This window comes from Armigeres subalbatus, chromosome 2 (assembly GCF_024139115.2).
Source record: "Armigeres subalbatus isolate Guangzhou_Male chromosome 2, GZ_Asu_2, whole genome shotgun sequence".
Classification (NCBI taxonomy): Eukaryota; Metazoa; Arthropoda; class Insecta; order Diptera; family Culicidae; genus Armigeres; species Armigeres subalbatus.
The window spans coordinates 413,310,277-413,331,259 of NC_085140.1; the positions used below are offsets into that span (position 1 = coordinate 413,310,277).

At 38.8% G+C, this 20,983-nt stretch overlaps 2 protein-coding genes across 3 annotated transcripts in view; one reads left to right on the forward strand and one right to left on the reverse strand.

The window, feature by feature from the left end:
- Positions 1–9,069: 9,069 nt before the first annotated feature.
- On the forward strand, positions 9,070–17,171 carry LOC134213377 (uncharacterized). Of its 2 annotated transcripts, none has more exons than XM_062692388.1 (2): positions 9,070–9,180; positions 9,289–17,171. In XM_062692388.1, the coding sequence occupies exon 2, from the start codon at positions 9,312–9,314 to the stop codon at positions 17,169–17,171; it is 7,860 nt and encodes a 2,619-aa protein (XP_062548372.1). In that variant the 5' UTR covers positions 9,070–9,180; positions 9,289–9,311. The 2 variants fall into 2 exon arrangements, with proteins under 2 accessions (XP_062548372.1, XP_062548373.1); XM_062692389.1 differs by lacking the exon at positions 9,070–9,180 and having other exon boundaries at positions 9,218–10,181; positions 10,243–17,171.
- Positions 17,172–17,287: 116 nt separating this feature from the next.
- Positions 17,288–20,983, reverse strand: part of LOC134213378 (armadillo repeat-containing protein gudu) — a 35,694-nt gene continuing 31,998 nt past the window's right edge. The window contains exons 3-5 of the mRNA XM_062692391.1: positions 20,093–20,599; positions 19,637–20,032; positions 17,288–19,552 (exon numbers count right to left, since the gene is read on the reverse strand). Of these exons, the coding sequence (XP_062548375.1) occupies positions 19,415–19,552; positions 19,637–20,032; positions 20,093–20,599 (1,041 nt within the window). The 3' untranslated portion in view covers positions 17,288–19,414. The remainder of the gene's footprint in view (positions 19,553–19,636; positions 20,033–20,092; positions 20,600–20,983) is intronic.

The following is a 20,983-nucleotide window of genomic DNA, read 5'->3' on the forward strand; positions in this document are numbered from 1 at the left end:
GTGATTTTTGCTCGTGCATTTTATTGAAGTATTTTCTCTCGTTCGATCACTTTTCGTTCGTCGCGTTGGCGTTATACAAAAGTACACAAGTATACAAAGAAGAAAATATTGTGAATCGTATAAAATACGTAAGAATAGCGAAAACAATATTCAACAGTGGCCGGCGACTTCGTGGAAGGCCACGAACACGCTGCTGCACTCAGTGGAATTGGGGTCCTGGGGACGTGCAATGTAATGCAATTGAAGATGGACACCTGTTGCAAGGATTAATAAACGTGTTAAAAAAACGTTTTGGAAATCTTTCTGATTACTAAATTAATTGGTGTAGATTTGGAATCGGTCAGATAAACTACCAAATCTAGTGGTAATGATTTATTGTGTGATGGAGTGGAAGATATTCGAATAATTGATCTTAGTTCAATGAACACATATAGAAAAATCCACTGAAATTTACGCTATAAATCATGCACATAAATGGAACGCCATTATTAGCGTAATTCTATGCGGGATATAGCCTTAATGTATACAATATTTGACGTGAATAATCAATTTTGCATGCAAGTTGTAAGCAAACTTGTTAGAAAGGGCATAATTTCAGCGTAGAAAAGCATAAATTTCCGCATCTCAAGTTCTACGCACTGTTTACTTTTCATTATTTTTTTCTGTGAAGTTTTCAAGCAAATTCACTGTCAGGACTCCACAATTTGAATTTTGGCTATATTGCTCAATTCATGCAAGGCCAAAACAAATTGATTACAAGTTCATATACTGCAACGAATGCCGAAAGGTTGAAAAATGTACACGGCGTTTCCTCTACACAGAAAAAAAAAATATGAAAGATAAACAACGCGTAAGACTTGACATGCGGAAATTTACGTTATTCTTCGCTGAAAAGGTCCTCTTCCTACCAAGATTGCTTACTACTTGTATGCAATATTGACGATTTGTGCAATTACGCTTATAATGGCGTTCCATTTATGTGCATGATTTTTAGCGTAAATTTCAGTGGATTGTTCTATCTGTGTACTATTGGCCAAGGATACTCTAGGCTTCCTTTTTATCGTAATTTTGTAATTTTCAAATTCATTTCCTATATTTGTCTATCACTTATCCATCCTGATCCACCTACAATATTGAATATAAGTCCGCTGAATGGTATACTAAAAATTAGTATTGATTGAAAGATTATTGCTAGAAATGATTGACTGGGAGGTTGTACACGGTAGACAGATTATTTGATTGTTTCCAAACGAAGAATTTTTTCTCCACCATCTCATACCATGAACATGTTCAACCACTACCCCATTACCAGTATTTGTGAGCCAAAGCCAACGGCTTAGTAAAATTTGATTCTGGGTTGAATAGAATATTCGAAAATATCTGAAAACTAAAAAAATCGATTTATTTTATCATATAACATGTATCCTAGAAACGGTAGCACTTACAAAAAAAAAATACTGTATACTTTTTCCTTTGAAAATTTTACGTACTTTCATAGTATCGAGTTGATGAAAACGTAAAAAAAAATATTTCGACCTTTTTTGAAAACCAACTTTAAAAAAAAATAACTTTTTTGTCCATCATTTCTCCATTATGATCCATAGTGCAAAATAATACATATTATTATCTGCTATAACATATTAAAACCCAGATTAATCCACCTAGCGGTGATGGTGCCTTTCTCGTTTTTTTTCGAGTGAGTAATTTCTACGCACTTTTGGTATGAAAAAAAATTATTTTTGCAATAACTTCCGAGCTCATGGTCCGATTTCAATAGGAAACAATGAGACAGGATTCTGCAACTTGTTGCGAGCAAACAGGGAGACAGGAGACAGGAATGCAACTTGTTGCGAGCAAATCGGTTGAGGGTAAGTGCCTAAAAATGAGTTAGATGTTTTTTGAATAGCAAAGTATTTTGGCCTTAACTCCGAATCGCATAGTCCGATTCCGCTAATTTTCAATACGAAACAATGAGAAAGGATTCCGCGTCGAACGAGCAAATTGGTTAAGGATAAGTGCCTGAAAAGTGAGTGAGATTATTTTGTGCACACACATACACACACAGGCATCACCTCAAATGAAAATTTCCAATTTCGAGCCCGTCACGAAACCGTGCTCCGCACCAGTTTGGCACAGAAAAGTAGAGCCGGAGCAGTGACCGCGGTCGGCATTAGTGTATAACGTATACGTATATGTATATAGTGAATAGTGCATAAAAAGTGATATAGGGTAAGACGGTATAATGCACCTGGGTAAAACGCCCCACTTTGATTTCTAGAAAACTATAATTACCTAAGAGCCAAATTAAGTTGGTACCTATAAATATTTGTAAAATTATCATACTATGTGAATGTGGAAGTATTTTCGTATTACATAATGACACTAATAGCAAGCAATAATACAAAAAGTTACTGTTTTGATGTAACTTTCAATGTTTGTTTGCTCAACATTATTCGGAGCGACGCTAGCATACTGTCCGTAGAACCTGTACTGGAACACTCAGTTGGGCAACAAAATTACTTTTCTCAGTGGTTAATAGGTATGATATAAAATTGCTCCCATCTTCAAACGTTTTTCCAAAATATGTTTTACTGGACAAAACACCCCAGTGTAGGCAGGGCGATATGCCCTTACCAACTGGACACAAGCGCGGCGAGCTTGCGGCAGTTGCTTAGAAATTATATGGAAACTATTGAAATGGAATTCAAACCTGCTTAAATGGACGTATGTTGTTTTTTTAATGTAAAGCAGATAAGGATTTATAACCTTTTTTATTTTTTTTGGTTGTTCCTCGGGGGCAACCAGTAGGTCCTGGAAGCGGTCAAAGCTGTCAATGGTCCTTTTATATTTATACTTCGCTTCCTGATCGAAAACCTATAAAAAAAGCCATCGAAAAACTGAATTTAGTGCTTAAACTTATATGTTTCCTTCCACAGGTGCCTCGGGGGCAATCCTTGGGTCCTGGACGCAGTCAGAGCCGTCAATGATCCATTTCATTTTCGTATTTCGCTTCCTGATCGATAACCATGAACGAAGAGCTGTCGAATGGCTGGTTTTGGTGCTAAAACTAAAATGTCCCCTTCCACAGGTTCCTCGGGGCCAATCCGTAGATCCTGGAATCGTTCAGAGCCATCAATGGACCATTTTATTTTCATACTTTGCTTCCTGATCGAAAACCATGAAAAAAGAGCCGTCAAACGACCGGTTTTGGTGATAAAACTTAAATGTCCCCTTCAACAGATTCCCCGGGGCCAATCCGTAGGTCCTGGAAGCGGTCAGAACCGTAAATTGATCATTTTATATTCATACTTCGCTTCATGATCGAAAACCATGAAAAGAGAGCCGTCGAACGACTGGTTTTGGTAGTAAAACTAAAATGTCCCCTCCAACAGGTTCCCCGGGGCCAATCCGTAGATCCTGGAAGCGGTCAGAGCCGTCAATGGACCATTTTATATTCAGACTTCGCTTCCTGATCGAAAATCATTAAAAAAGAGCCGTCGAATGACTGACTTTGGTGCTCAAACAAAAATGCCCCCATTCACAGGTTCCCCGGGGACATCCCTGCGACTCCAGGATCCGTTTATTCAATTGGTTTTTCATTCTTGACACATTAGAAGCTTTCTGGAATAAAATCATGGTGGACGATCTATCAAAAAGCGAGATTCAAATGAAGTTGAGGCCTGACCCCTTTGATAAGTATCGATCGGAACCGATTATAAAGAAATGGCCATATCTCACTTGATTCTGGTCCGATTCCAAATCTCAATATATGGTTCCAATCAGCAAGAGCCCTACTTCATTTGTGGTTACTAATATTACTCAATTTTTAACCACAACTTCTCCTGATATCCACCTCAAATTTACGGTTTTGAACCTACCTCCGAAAAACCCGGAATATCTCCGGAATCCGGTGGCCATAGTTGGTTCCATGAACATACCGTCAAACTGCACTAATTTTCTAGTTCAGGCATGCCTGAATTGTCAAAATCGGATGATAACTAAGGTAGTTACAACACATCTAATTTTACCCAAAATTTGCCTATCCTAATTATTTTGTCCATCCCCTGTAGGAGGCGAAGTTTACTCGGGATGTACATCTCTAGTAGAAGAAGCTGGAGGTTGTAAAGAATTTGATTATTATTTAGAATGTTATGCGTATCAGATAGCAAGTTATGTTCCAGGACATCGTCTGCATAAGGTGCCTGCTACAGTAGACGCGTCTACGCGACGCCGCGCGAAAATTGCACGCTAAGAAATAACAGTCAATAATAAGGAGCTGTCAAATCATATGGACGCTTCGCATCGCACTTCGCGTCTACTCTGGCCGCACTCTAAAGGTTACATGGAAGGTTGTGAAGCTTTCCTTCCTGGGATGTTTTTTTAGTGTGCTATGAAAATGTTAAATCATGAAAATATGAAGGTACAAATTACAATAATGTAAATATATAAAAGCATGAAAATAAGAAAATTTTATAATATGAAAACAAGAAACATAAAAACGTGATGTGATAAAAGTATAAAACTTACTAAATGAAAATTAAAAAAAACTGAAAACACGAAACTAAAAAAAATTAAGATACAAAAATATGAATATATAAAACATAAAACATAAAAGAAACATAAAAAACATAAAAAACAAAAACATAAAAATATCAAATACAAAAGTGTAATGTTAAATTTAAAGAAATATGAAAATATGATAATATAAAAACATAATAATATGAAAGACACGAAAATAATAAAACATGAAAGTGTAAAATTGGGAAAGTGTAAAATACGTAATTAAAAAAATATGAAAATGTCAAAATATAAAATTATAAAATATGGAAATTAAAAAAATTAAAATGTAAAAATATGAAAAATTAATATAATGAAATATCCATATCCATATCCATCCATCCATCCATATATATAAAACTCAATGTTTGTATGTTTGTATGTATGTTTGTATGTATGTTCCAGCATAACTTCTGAACCCATTGACCGATTTCAACCAAATTTGGAACACACATTCTTCATCTTAAGGAGACGACGATAGGGGGGTTAGGGATGCTATTTGGAAACTGGGGGAGGGTGTGGGGGGAGGGGTATTGCTAAGTTATTGATCAACTCAGTGTACCTTTTGAACCCACTGGCCGATTTCTACCAAATTTGGAACACACATTCTTCATCTTAAGGACACGACGATAAGGGGGTTTGGGATGCTATTTGGAAAAAGGGGGAGGGTGTGGGGGGAGGGGTATCGCTAAGTTTTTGATCAACTCAGTGTACCTTTTGAATCCCTTGGCCGAATTCTACCAAATTTGGGACACACATTCTTTATCTTTAGGAGATGACGATAGCGGGGTTAGGGATGCTTTATGGAAAAAGGGGGAGGGTGTGGGGGGAGGGTTATCGCTAAGTTATTGCTCAAATCAGTGTACCTTTTGAACCCCTTATCCGATTTCTACCAAATTTGGAACACACATTTTTTATCTTTAGGAGACGACGATAGGGGGGTTAGGGATGCTATTTGGAAAAAGGGGGAGGGTGTGGGGGGTGGGTTATCGCTAAGTTATTGATCAAATCAGTGTACCTTTTGAACCCCTTGGCCGATTTCAACCAAATTTGGAACACACATTCTTCATCTTAAGGAGACGACGATAGGGGAGTAAGGGATGCTATTTGGAAAAAGGGGGAGGGTGTGGAGAGAGGAGTATCGCTAAGTTTTTGATCAACTCAGTGTACCTTTTGAACCCCTTGGCCGATTTCTACCAAATTTGGAACACACATTCTTCATCTTAAGGAGACGACGATAGGGGAGTTAGGGATGCTCTTTGGAAAAGGGGGATGGTGTGGGGGGAGGGGTATTGCTAAGTTATTGATCAACTCAGTGTACCTTTTGAACCCCTTGGCCGATTTCTAGCAAATTAGGAACACACATTCTTTATCTTTAGAAGATGACGATAGCGGGGTTAGAGATGCTTTATGGAAAAAGGGGGAGGGTGTGGGGGGAGGGTTATCGCTAAGTTATTGATCAAATCAGTGTACCTTTTGAACCCCTTGGCCGATTTCTACCAAATTGGGAACACACATTCTTTATCTTTAGGAGATGGCGATAGGGGGGTTAGGGATGCTATTTGGAAAAAGGGGGAGGGTGGGGGTGTATGTTATCGCTAAGTTATTGCTCAAATCAGTGTACCTTTTGAACCCCTTAGCCGATTTCTACCAAATTTGGAACACACATTTTTTATCTTTAGGAGACGACGATAGGGGGGTTAGGGATGCTATTTGGAAAAAGGGGAGGGTGGGGGTAGGTTATCGCTTAGTTATTGATCAAAGCAGTGTACCTTTTGAACCCCTTGGCCGATTTCAACCAAATTTGGAACACACATTCTTTATCTTTAGGAGACGACGATAGGGAGTAAGGGATGCTATTTGGAAAAAGGGGAGGGTGTGGAGGAGGAGTATCGCTAAGTTTTGATCAACTCAGTGTACCTTTTGAACCCCTTGGCCGATTTCTACCAAATTTGGAACACACATTCTTTATCTTTAGGAGATGACGATAGGGGGATGCTCTTTGGAAAAGGGGGAGGGTGTGGGGGAGGGGTATTGCTAAGTTTTTGATCAACTCAGTGTACCTTTTGAACCCCTTGGCCGATTTCTACCAAATTGGGAACACACATTCTTCATCTTAAGGAGACGACGATAGGGGGGTTAGGGATGCTATTTGGAAAAAGGGGGAGGGTGTGGGGGGAGGTGTATTGCTAAGTTTTTGATCAACTCAGTGTACCTTTTGAACCCCTTGGCCGATTTCTACCAAATTGGGAACACACATTCTTCATCTTAAGGAGACGACGATAGGGGGGCTAGGGATGCCTTTTGGAAAAAGGGGAAGGGTGTGGGGGGAGGTGTATTGCTAAGTTTTTGATCAACTCAGTGTACCTTTTGAACTCCTTGGCCGATTTCTACCAAATTTGGAACACACATTCTTTATCTTTAGGAGATGACGATAGGGGGATGCTCTTTGGAAAAGGGGGATGGTGTGGGGGGAGGGGTATTGCTAAGTTTTTGATCAACTCAGTGTACCTTTTGAACCCCTTGGCCGATTTCTACCAAATTTGGAACACACATTCTTTATCTTTAGGAGATGACGATAGGGGGGTTAGGGATGCTTTATGGAAAAAGGTTGAGGGTGTGGGGGGTGGGTTATCGCTAAGTTATTGATCAAATCAGTGTACTATTTGAACCCCTTAGCCGATTTCTACCAAATTTGGAACACACATTATTTATCTTTAGGAGATGACGATAGGGGGGTTAGGGATGCCTTTTGGAAAAAAGGGGGAGGGTGTGAGAGAAGGGGTATCGCTAAGTTTTTGATCAACTCAGTGTACCTTTTGAACGCCTTGGCCGATTTCTACCAAATTTGGAACACACATTCTTTATCTTTAGGAGATGACGATAGGGAGGTTGGGGATTCTTCATGGAAAAAGGGGGAGGGTGTGGGCAGAGGGGTATCGCTAAGTTATTGAACAACTCAGTGTACCTTTTGAACCCCTTGGCTGATTTCTACCAAATTTGTATCAAATATTGTATGTCCTGAGGAAACAACTTTAGTGCATGATGGTAGGTCATTTTAAAAGGGGAATGGTGTGAGAAAGGGGTATTGTTTAGTAATCGATCAATTCAGCATAACTTTTGAACCCATTTACCGATGTCCACCAAATTTGGAACCCATATTCTCTGTTTAAGGAAGACTGTATCAGACTGGATAGGAGAGTCATAGCTGAATGAGAGAGAGGGTATATTTATTAAACGAACAGTTTAGTATACCTTTTTACCGCATGGGTCAATTCAAACCAAATTTGTAAACACGTATTCTCTGCCCAAAACTATTATAGAGAGGCTGGGAGAAACTTTTGGAATGCGGGAGGTTATTGGGGTTGCATATTGTTTGGAAAACGACTTAATTCAAAATCCCTCCTATTTAGTTCATTCGAGGTTCTTTCACATTGTACAATGCTCCAAAAACAAATTTGCCGATTTTCTTAAAATAGCAAATCCTCGAACATAACATTTTCCCGGTAATAACATTTCCCCAAAAATGACTTCAACGAAAATGATATTTCCCAAAAATGATTCTCACCGTTACACATATTCCAGAATATGGCATTTCCCTGAAAATTACATATCTCTGAATGAAGCAGGCCATTAACATAACACTATTTGACTTGAGGTCATTCGACATGAAGGGCATTTGGAATAATTATGAACAGCATCAGAAAAATCTTTCATAGAAAGCATGCATTTGCTGGGTATATAGCAATGATAATTGTTACCCTTCATCGGAATCATGGCTTGCCCAGTGAAAAGCAATGATTAATGTGTTTCCTTCTGAATGGTGGATGTGATTGCTTCTTTAAAAGTAGGCATTTGCCTGGAATAAGGCAATGGTGAGTGTGATCCCTTCTTTAAAAATGGGCGTTTGCCCGGGATGAAGCATCGGTGGATGTTTTTCCTTCTTTAGCAATTGACGTTTGCCCGGAATAAGCCTATTCAAACCAACGATCCCTTTTTCAAGATCAGTCAATGTTTCCATAAACCTTCTTTTAATCAAATGATGAAGTATCAATAAGTTAACAAAATTACTCTGTTGACCAATTGGTTTTATCTTTTCGTGATTGTAAAAAACTGAAAACCAAACTGGAAATTCCGAGCAAGGCCGGGTACATAAAGCTAGTGTAAAATAAGAGTAATGAAATTTTAAAAATAAATATAATACGAATATATGAAAATACGAAAGCATGACAGTATATTTCGTGGACTGGAAACTTTGGCCAACAGACATAAACCTGCCTGCAATAAAGATATTACGCAGAATATTTTTCTTCAAGTTGTGAGACAGAAAGAAGCTTCGTGTTGGTAGATTTAAATAAAAATTGTATGTATTCTATATGCTCTTCACACGAAAAAGTATGAGCGCCGATCGTGGATGCCGGCCGGCTCTCCTCACGGCAAGCAAGTATGGTTAGTTCAGTGTGACTGTGACTGACTTATCGGCTCAGATCGCATCGTCAAGTCGAATACCAGCGGACGCCTGTGTTGAAACACACCGCTAATGGTGATCAAGGCCTAACACGAATAAACGTGTGCGCAGAGGGTTCGAAATAGTGTGTGGATGAATTCCGAGAAACTCAATTGGTTAGTTCGAAAACGGAATTTCTTGTGATAAGTTTGAGACTACAGATAATAATTTTCTGATTAAAAGTAGTTCAGTACATATTTGATTAAAATAAAATACATTTCTAGGATTTTTGGCATTTCTAGAAAAAATGGATGAAACCAAACTTGAAACTTTAAGACGAGAGTTTCAGAACCAGGATTGTATTGACGACCGTATGTTCGTGGAATGGTCCAACGTCTTGCTGGAATGGGAGGTGAAAAATGTTTATTTGCCCTGCGAACTTGAAGTGCTTATCCGTTACAAACTTGCACGCTATGGCATGGAGAGGATTGTCGTCGATGGTCGCAAAGGCAGTCCATTGGATTGGAGAACATCGGTAACTCGCATGACGCAGCTGATTGAGGACATCCATTTGAAGACAGTTGAAGATATGGAGGAGCATTTGGATGATGAATTTTCACTCCGACTTCGATTGGTTTTGGTGAAATTGCAAGAGGTGGTGTACGTTGAAGAATTGCGAGATATTCCTGTGCGAGAGATGGAATTTTGTCTTGCAATGTTTATTTTAACAAACTTGAAAGAAGCAGAGTACGGAATTTATAAAATGTTGTTGCTGCCTGCTGATGTGATGAGGTATCTGCGAGCAGTTGTGTCGTGTATGGAAAAACGGATATCAGATGAGGACGGCAGCAAAACAGTAATGAATGAAGACATTTTGGAGCAGTTTGGAAAGTTGAAAATATGCAGCAGCAAAGTGAAAAAACTTTTCACCATCAAAAGAATTTGGATGAACTTACTGGCAATACTTGATTATGGCGACTATGAAAGTTCTAGGGGAGTTCTAATATCGCTTGTAAGAACTCAAATTGAATGTGCATCATTCTGTCTTCCGAGTCTTACTAGACTCTGTGAGAAATTGCTAAAGATCAAAAGCTATATGGAAGAACAACCAAATGAAACAAATGGAAAAATCAACAACACAAAGTTATTTGTTCAATTGTCAAAGCTGAAAATATTGGTAGGTATTGAATTGTTTCTTTTGATAAGAAATGAGTATCAGAGTTTTCTAAGTATTTTAGGAAGTTGTCAATCGGTAAAACAAATCAAAATACTCTGTCGATATGTTGTAAGAGCTGAACAGATTTCCACATTTCATGCATTTGTGTATCATCAAATTTCTGAATTCTATACTAAATTATTGCAACAATCGGGGTCAGGTGCAGTAAATCGTAATGTAACAGAAAAACATAAGATTTTACGGAAGTTTGAAGCGATTTGTATTTCTTTCGACAGAATTAAATCATGCGAAATAGTAGATCTAATGGAGTATAATGCCGGTTTGGACAAAGTAAAAGTTCGTATTCATCAGGAAATGGAAACGAATGTGGATAAATCTACTGTTGAATCGGTTCATGAGCTATGGAATATTTTTGAGCAGGAAACATGGTTCCTAAAAGCCAACATTCCGAGTATCGAATCAAGTGTATCTCTGGTCACAAATGGTTCGGAGAATTCGCTTCATGATCTGATCGAGAAAATCAAAATGATTCTTGCTGACGTTAAGTGTTCTTCAATTGAAGGTCTTTTAGAAAACTACCAAGAATTACCTCATTGTATAATAATAAAGCTTCGGGCTATGCTGATCCGATACCTCGAAGAACTGAATAAGGTTTCCCAATTTGAGGATGAGCTCGATTTCCTTAAATGTGGTCATCAGATGTTTTATGGCACGCGGTTTCTCGATTTCTTGACCACGGATTATCCTAGCTATGAGGTGTTTATAAAAAATTCCAATTTGCATATTGTTATGGGAGCATTATTGTTCACAGATATTTACAAGAAACGAGGGTTTGTAGAAACTAATGGTTTGAAAGACATTTCACGCGATGGTCCAAATTGGGTAGAAACTCAAAGAAAGCTAAAGTCAAGTTTCTTGAATACTGATGATAATCAGATACTCGAATGCATTAAGCAAGGTGCCTATCCTGATGTTTACTTATTCGAATCATTGAACGCTGATAGCAGTGCAACTCTGAGGAATATAATCACGAAACAACTTTACCTCAAATTGAAAACATTTTCTAAGTATATCATTTCAGAACCTATAATGGTAGACCTCGTGCATCGAATGTTGACTGATGATTTCAAAATTAAAGCGGCTTTATCCTTGAAAAGATATGATCAAGCTTTTTCGCTTTCAAATAAGCAAATTTGTGATATTAATGAGACGTTTTTCTGTTGGGAATCATTCATCTATGCACTGGGTCAGAGTGAAGCTGGGAGTCAACTTTGGCAACCAAAAACATTTTGTCACGTGACCCGGAAATTAATTGATGTTGCGAACGTTCAATCTCTCACATATTATTTCACTTTTCTGAACAAACTATTGCCAAGCAGTCATGGTGAACTTTGTGCAATGCTGCGAATTATAAAATCATCAATTAGAACCAGTTTTATTGATGCGGAAAATGCTGATCGTTTAGAAAATATGATTTCGTCATTCATATTCGAACAGTGCAGATTGTCATTTGGAACATGCAAAGAGTACGATTATTTGGAGCTTTTAAAGTCAATTTCGTCAATGCGAACAGAGATTGATATAGATCAGAAAGACATTTGGATGGCGCCATCATTCTGTTATAAAATTATCGATTGCCAAACATTGAGCGAGCAACAGAGAATTCTTCTTTTGAAATTCTGTCATGCACTTGGGAATAAATTTTGGATTCAACCACCACAGCCGGTTTTGCCAGTAATGACTTATGCCCTTTCAAAAGGATGTAATGAATTACTGAGCTTTTTGATGGATGTTAGTTGTCAAGAATTCGAAGATCTGCATTCGCGGTTTATGATGATCATTCAGCAGTCTTCGGTAGACATTTTTAAATTATTTTTATCGTACCACAAATTCAATGATGAACACACATTCAATTATATATCCAATGCGTTGCAAGAGATGTACATCAAGCAGATTTACATATCCAGTGAACTACGGACTTTCCTCTTGCATAAACTGGCTCAGTATGGTTTCAATGTGCTTTGCTCTATTTCCACCGTTTCTAAGAACCCTATGGATTGGATTGGTTCTATACAGTCGATTGTGAGATATGTTGATCATTTGAAATATCGCTCCGATCGCGGCGATTTTCTGGGGGTTGATAACGAAGTTCTGTTTTACTTACGAATGGTTCATAATCAACTCTTCTTTATTAAAGACAAACCAATTATTTTTATTAAAAAAAATCACAAAAACGAACCTTACTTCGAACGCATTCCTTTAAAAGAAATGACAACTCTTTTGGCGATTTTCCTGTCTTCTTTCAACTTGCATGAAACTATGACACCTGGTTCTGAAAGTTATACGGTTTATCGAATGGTATTGAATAAACTTACACTTATGAAGTATCTTGAGTTTATTGCAGGGCAACTACAACATTTCCTTAGTTTGTTTTTCAATTTGGTTGAACGTTTGAGTAACATGATAAAAGATAGCGGTTCTAGTCCGAAGCGAAAGCAAATTCAATTTGATTGGAGTCGTATTTGCAGAAATGACAATTCCCTTCCGAAGCTCTCGGATAATATTTGGAATAGAATATTTTCGAAGAAGTTTTCTTCTCTGTTGACAAAAAACGCTGAGACAGTAGTGCAAAGCGTCCTATTGTCCGAACCCATTGAGTTCGATTCCACAAAACGTTCAAAAACAAGCAAACAAATTTCAAAATTGTATTACAGAGTTAAACAGTTGTACTCATTGAATAAGATATTCCAAATATTGCAACACATTTCTTCCTATGATGACTGTAAGGAAAGAACTGTGGCAGCTTTGAAGCGGTTCAATCAAATATTTGGAGAGAGCATTAAGAATACCAAAAACTCCCAGAATTTGCCGAGTAAACTGAACCGCACCCTCAATTATCAGCTTCGAGACTACATTTTGATCGTCAAAAAAACTCGAGACGTCACATGCCACGATTATCCTCTTGTTAAGAAATTTCTTACCCTCGAAGAGCAATACACGTTCTATGCCCGTATTGAACAGAAGCAGGTTAGAATGTTGACGGTGACCGTTGCGATGCTTTTGATTTGCACTTATTCGGAGTATTGGCGTTGTCTATTCGGTTCTTTGTATCGGTGTCGTAGTTTACATAATTTTAAATCGCTAATTAAATTTGTGGGTAATCAGGATATCATCGAGTCCTACCAAGTTCAGTGTTTAGATGTCATCTGTAAATATCATGATGATATTCAAGAGTCATTGGATGCCATAATGGTAGATTTATTCTCGTCCAGGGAGCTTCAATCTTTTGAGCGAATTAAAAAGAATCACGGCAGAAGACTTGGAACCATAGAGAAACTACGTGAGAAAATCAAAGACAGTTTCGGTTTCAGGTTTCGAGATATTCAGATCGCTGCCTTTTCCACCGGCAATGTCCGTCATTTGCTCTGCATCAATTTACTCCCAAAAGATGACTACAATATCCGGGAGTACATAGAAAATACTTGGGTGGTGTTGGATGAAGATCATAAAATATTGTCGAAAAAAATAGAATTATTAGAGCACAATGTAAACGAATTGAAATCAACACTGTTCAATCTCGAAATCAATAGAGAATCCATGCAAGAATATCACAGTCACCAGGAGGTCCGTGAAATTGTAAGCCGCTTACACAAGATGTTGGTTGATAAAAATTGTCATGATAAACATATTTTAGAAAATGCTCTCAACAAAAAATTGGATCAGAAGAAATATTTCAATAACATTTTCTTGATCAAACATAAAATTAAGGCCATCAGAGATGTTTTTGAGAACACAACATCGAAGCAACTGGATGATGAAATCAATGAAATTGAGAAAAAAGAAATTTCTGAGTTGGAAAACATTTTCCGAAGCATACAGCAATCGATTAGAAACGTCTACACCCAATACAATTGTTCCACGATTGAACTACTGATGGAAAATATTGCTCAAATACCACAGAAGGCAGTACTAGCAATTGAGTATTGCCTCTTGGAGTTGTGTGAAATTCTAACGAGCACCAATCAGTTTCAAGATAATTTTCACACAATCAAATACGATTTGCAGATGATATGCGGAAGAAATTTTCGTAACTATTTAGCTCACGACTCATTATCGTATGACATTTTGACGTGCAGTTCACGTGTTAAGGTACTTATCAATGGTTTAGTTATGGCATGGAAGGAATCTTGGAAACTGTTTGAAATCCCTAAATCCAACTCGTTAACGGGAATCAACGATCCAAAAACAATGGGACCAAAATGGCTGAAAGAACAGTTGTTGGATTTTGATTCAATAGCAAATTTTCGAGCCACTGATGCCATTGATCTGATTGGAAATAGCGTGTTAACCTCAGGGAGATTTTGGATTCCAAATGGTGTCTTTGAGGGCTTACTACCTTTACAACTGACCGAGATGGTTCACTGCGTTAAATCAGATGATTTGCGAAAGTATGTAGATCCTTTTTATTCCAATTCAGAATCGATGTTTTCTAGGGCCATTCACAATGGTGACTTTGAAATGGCTGCTATAGAATTGAATGGACAGTCATGGTGTCAACGAATCTGCCCACAAAACTATCCATGCTTTGGAGGCCTGTTGAAATATCTGCACCAGCAGGAGAATATTCGAGAGATTCTAAGTGTTTTGGAAATACTGAACACAGGATATTTTTTGTTTTCAGATTCGCAAGGTTTTATAGGCTATCTCAAAAATCACAAACCTGCTGATTTGCATGATGCTCAAATTCATTCTATTTATTTGCGCAGTCCATTAGATTATTTGCTTGATTTGATTCCTGATGATTCTGCCACTGTGGATCATTTGATTGCTGCTATTTTAGTAAATCATTTCGAATACTTTGAGCACTTACTGAAGCTTCCAAGAATTTTAAAACATTTGGTGGGCAGTAAGTTTGAGACTTGTGCCAAGCTCTGTGCACGGTTTGGTCGCATTGAAATGCTCCTTGATATTATAACCTTGCCGCCATGTTCGCAAGCCATATTAGATTTGACATTGAGCGTTGCTACGAGGCATCGACACTGGAAACTCGTGTCACTTCTTCAAACTGAGCACAGAGCCAATCCTTGGAACTACATGAACGAATTCTATGCCGGAGACTTGGCTATTCGGATGGGAAATTTGAGCATATTCAAGATGTTTCTGAAAATCCTGTCGAACACGGAATACAATTTTCAAAGCCTTCTATCAACGGTGGCTGAGTTCGGTTTGGTCCCCATGGCACAATTTCTGATTAAAATGGGATGTGACGTTTGGCAAAACGAGAAAATTTTGCTCCTAGCGAACGCCAACAAAAAAGACGCCATGATGCTTGATGTTGTTGAAGATTTATTGTTCAAATTCAAAAAAGCTGATGATAAGGATGCTAAGCTGCATGAATGGAAGCGAGTGGTTCACGAATGGGAATTGCTTAATAACTTCAATGAATCATCAAGGCTTTTCTTGAACAACTATCAACGTTCTGAAAAAATGCTCAACAAAATGCTTACATTTGGAAAAATGGACGATGGTTGTTCGGTAACAAAAATAGAATCCAGCGTCATTAAATGCGATGACCCACGAATTAATATATTCAGATCCGTTCGTAATTTGGCAAGTTTCGATATAAATATTAAAAGTATGACCCCAACAGGACCTCCCCTGAGCGTACAAATTGACTATCAGATGGAATCTGAAGGTATGATCTCTGATATCGTTCTTGATGTATTCAACGCAAAGACTGACTTTCCAAGCAGTTTTACACTTTCAAAATCCTACACCTCAAAGCCATTTCCGATATTTGTTTGTTACGATTTAATCAAACTAGTGGATAGTTGCACATCATCGTCTGCTATAATAGGTCAGTTTCAACTCGAAACTCAACAAATTCGTTTCATACGAGTTGGATCGAGTCTGTACATTGTGCATATTGGAAAAATGGGCTCACCAACTTACTTAGAAGGATTTTTCAACGCCACCAACAGAAGGGGGCAAACTATTTTCAACAGTCTTCATTCAGATGTCGACATAGAACTGATTAAAATATTGCTTTCCACTGGTATAGATTTGACAGCAGTTGATAAATTTGGCAAAAACTCACTGATGCTTACGTTGGATGCCCTCTGCTCTTGGGAAGTTTTGGAATTCTTACTCGAGCATTGCTTCAAAAACAACATACGAAGTGTCCAAAATATTCATATTTTCCAAATGCAAGACCATGAGGGATGCACCCTGCTACAGTACGCAATACTAGTCAGGCGGCTTAATGTTGTGACATTCCTGCTGAACCATGGAGTTGATCAGACTACACCCGACCATTTAGGCAGGTTTCCTATCCATTATGCTGTCTTGAGCGGAAGTTTATTGATTGCCGATATCTTAATTGATCGCAAGGAAAATGTAGTGAATGTGCTGCAAATCCTAAGCAAGCACTCGCCTCTCATGATGGCGGTGAACATGAATAATATCCAGATGGTCAAGTTGCTACTACGAAAAGGAGCTGACATAAACCTTAGAAGTGACAAAGGTGAAACAGCCGTAGAATGGGCAATTTCTATGGAACGGTATAATATTCTTGTGGAAATTTTGCACCATGCCGGTTCTCTAGAAATAGACGTTGTAAGTAACATTGCTGGGGATAGAGAAAATGCCTTGCAACGCAGTTTGCTACAGGATAATTTGGATATTTTTAAATTGATTCTCGAGCATATGGTTTGTGGCCCTATTGGTGCTAGCCGTGAATCACTGATTGCCATGAAACATATTTTGCTTGCTAAGGATTATGACGGCATGAACATTTTTGATTATGCATTTTTATTATTAAACAACAGAATATTCCTCTACCTTAAAGAATGTGAAAATCTCTATGAAAAAGTAATGGGAGAACCATTACGTCAGAGTGATTGCTCGTGGATATCCATGCTTTCAAGGTTGGACTCAACCTCAGGTTCAACCTCAGAACAAGCTCTCAAGGAAATAGATGATTTAGACTAAAGTGGCTGACTGACTGTTTGCTATATAATCTATTTAGAATTCAATATAATTATATATATATATATATATATATATATATATATATATATATATATATATATATATATATATATTATTCAATATTATTATACATATTATATATTATATATTAATTATATTATATATCTCTCCATCCTCGAATATGCCCCACGCTCGCCAAGTCGTTTTGCACCTGGTCTGCCCATTTCGCTCGCTGCGCTTCACGCCGTCTCGTACCTGCCGGATCAGAAGCGAACACCATATTTGCAGGGTTGCTGTCCGGCATTCTTGCAACATGTCCTGCCCATCGTACCCTTCCGGCTTTAGCTACCTTCTGGATACTGGGTTCGCCGTAGAGCTGGGCGAGCTCGTGGTTCATTCTTCGCCGTCACACACCGTCTTCTTGCACACCGCCAAAGATGGTCCTAAGCATCCGTCTCTCGAATACTCCGAGTGCTTGCAAGTCCTCCTCGAGCATTGTCCATGTTTCATGTCCGTAGAGGACAACCGGTCTTATTAGCGTCTTGTACATGACACATTTGGTGCGCATTTTCTTCTGGAACCCGTAGTAGACCCGACTTCCACAGATGACGTGCCTTCGTATTTCACGACTAACATTGTTATCAGCCGTTGGCAAGGATCCGAGGTAGACGAATTCCTCGACCACCTCGAAGGTATCCCCATCTATCCTAGCACTGCTTCCCAGGCGGGCCCTGTCGCGCTCGGTTCAGCCCACAAGCATGTACTTTGTCTTTGACGCATTCACCACCAGTCCAAATGTTGTTGCTTCACGTTTCAGGCGGGTGTACAGTTCTGCCACCTTTGCAAATGTTCGGCCGACAATGTCCATGTCATCCGCGAAACAAATAAATTGACTGGATCTGTTGAAAATCGTTCCCCGGCTGTTACACCCGGCTCTCCACATGACACCTTCTAGCGCAATGTTCAACAACAGGCACGAAAGTCCATCACCTTGTCTTAGTCCCCGGCGCGATTCGAACAAACTGGAGTGTTTGCCCGAAATCTCTACACAGTTTTGCACACCCTCGTTTATTTCAATTAAGTTTAAATAAAAATATTCAATTAGAACCGTTTAAATAAAAATAAATTTCAAAATTTGTTTTAATCTGTGATCATGTGTCATGTTTCATGCGTTCGTAAAATCTGTTTGTTCCTGTATCAACTTCAAGTTTATAGTATTTGTTATAAAAGCTACAAATAGACGGCAAACAGGTGCCATGCTAATCGGTTGGCGCAATTTTATTTGAATATGCTTTAGAATCAAATTGAATGATAGCTCAGATTTGAATAGTTGAATAGTAAAATGATTTCAAAAGATTCAAAATTTCTTGGCGCAAGTACGATTCAGACTCGCTCATTTCGTCTACGAATCGGCTGGAGAGCAGAAGTGCGCGAATAAAATACTTACGTTCAGTTCTTGAAAATTTAAGATTTTGCTTGTGTAATTTTAGTTTAATTTGATGGTTAAATTAGTGAGTGAGTTTTAAAAAAATAAGTGGTGTTGAATGTTTTGTGTTTTTCTTCCTAGCTTAGTGGACCGAGGTCCAATTGATTGCGTATTCTGCTCAGATATTTTTATCAAAGTGAATTTCATCGTAGTATCGTGAATTCAGTTTTCATCGTAGCTTTAGAAAATATAGTAAATTCGCTACTACGTTTTTGTGTAGCCGATTAAAACAATGATTTAGATGATCTTAAAAAAATCGCCCCTCCCTGTTCGAAATCCTGGCTACGCCCATGGTAGCTACGACTCATCGTAGCATCATCTCATCGGGGAACGCTTCAGAAAACTATTGCCAAAAAGAAGAGAACTCGCATCATTATCACTGATGAAAAAAACCTCTACCTGACTGCACACGTTGGATCACATGCACATGCGTAAAATCAATTCGTCAATGGCAGATATGTGACGCGGCACCGAACCAAAATAATCAACATGTGATACCACCACGAAAAGATATATCTTTGGTGGCCATCTGAGTGCTAATAGCGTAAGCCCACCCATCGCATCAAGATCACCTATCTGAGGGGAGGGATAAGGCCTTTGATAAATTAATTGTACTCAAATTCAAACGAACCGAATCGAATAGAGAAGTATTTTGATAACTTTTTAAAATAATACGATATAATTTTCCAATTGTTGGCAAACAAGACATCAAACGCATGTGAAGAACACAATGTTGTGAATTATAACATAATCTCTCCTAATGTTCTCCATGAAACTCGAGTTCCTCCGCTCGCAGTGCCAGCTTTCGGATATTCTGCAAACAACCAGCGGAAGCCTCTTGTAGTTCACGATCCTTAGAGCCAACAGTTTCCAAAAGAAATGGAACCACGCCACTCTTGCAAAAAAAGATATAATAAAAAATAAATGATTAATAGTGAAAAATCCGCTGCACTGCAATAATGAAGGACAGCACACAAACCTGATGCATCGTGATGCAATTCTGAGGGTCTTCCGAAAGTTTCTGTAGCGCCATTGCTGTGGTGCGGTGCACTCGTGGGTTGTTACTGACCATGTATCCGACGATGGGCGTGACGGTTCTCAGCCGACCCAGCTCTTGTGTGTTTTGGGCATACGGCGCACAGCTGGCTATGGCAGCCGCCAAATTTTCTCGTAGAAGGTCGTCCGTGGTGTAGACGAGATGAGCCAGCATTGGGATTACTTTGTGGTCGGAGAGAACTGAAAGGTTTTCTCTATCCTTGGCAATTGTGGCTATTGCGGCACATACAGCAGATAATACAAAGTTGTCTCGAGAGCTTAGCAGTCCAACGACCAGTTCCAAAGCACCGACAAAGCTACGTACCAGCTCTCCAGAGTCCTGTGAAATAGAATAAGAAGTTGAATATTCAAAAGGTACCTATCGCTTGATTTTAAATACCTTCGCATTTTCAATACAAGGACAGAGAGCCCATGCAGCGTGGGCTTGCACTTTCGGATTGGAGTTTTTCAAAAGTGACCATATCAAACGGATGGCATCCAGATCTTCCATGATGGTCATACTTTCCGGATCGGATGCGCACTCATTGAGCGTTTTGGCGATATTTTCCAGAAGTGGTGCGTGAGTCATGTTGAGCAAATTGACCAATAGTGGTATGCCGCCGCACTGGCGGAGCGTTTCGCGGTTGTTCTGATACTTGACGCACTCCGAGATAGCCCCAACGGCATTGGTAAGTACATCCTCGCTCTCGTCATTGAGCAACTGTACCAGAACCTGAACTGTCTTCAGTTGATCAAGCTTTCTAACATTCGCTTCACTAGCCGCACACTTCCACAGTGCACCCGTTGCTGCCGCCAACAATGGCTTGTTGTCTCGCACGGATTTGTCTCGGGCAATACCGACCAACGGTTCTAAGCCTCCCGACTCACGGACCATATCGCTTGCTGTCTGTAAGGAAGAGCGATAGTATGAATAGGTAGGACTAACCGCTTAATACCTAGCATAAGACAATGGACAAAACATTAAACGAAGCAATCAGAAAAGGGTATCCCTGAGGCAAAGTTTTATCGCGGAGATTTAACATCTCGATTAGACAGATTCTACGGACCAAGACATTTCATTGATCGCGTTGTCACCTCACAAACAATTGCGGTTCCATTTTCAGATCATAGAGCTGTGATTTTAAAAGTTTCAATGAATAAAAATTAAATGAATTTTATTGGAAGGGGCTACTGGAAGATTAATCCAGGGCTGATTCAAAATGAAGAAATTTCTGAAAGTTTTCGTCGCGAATATGAAAGATTGAAATTGCGGAAGCTTTATACATCAGAC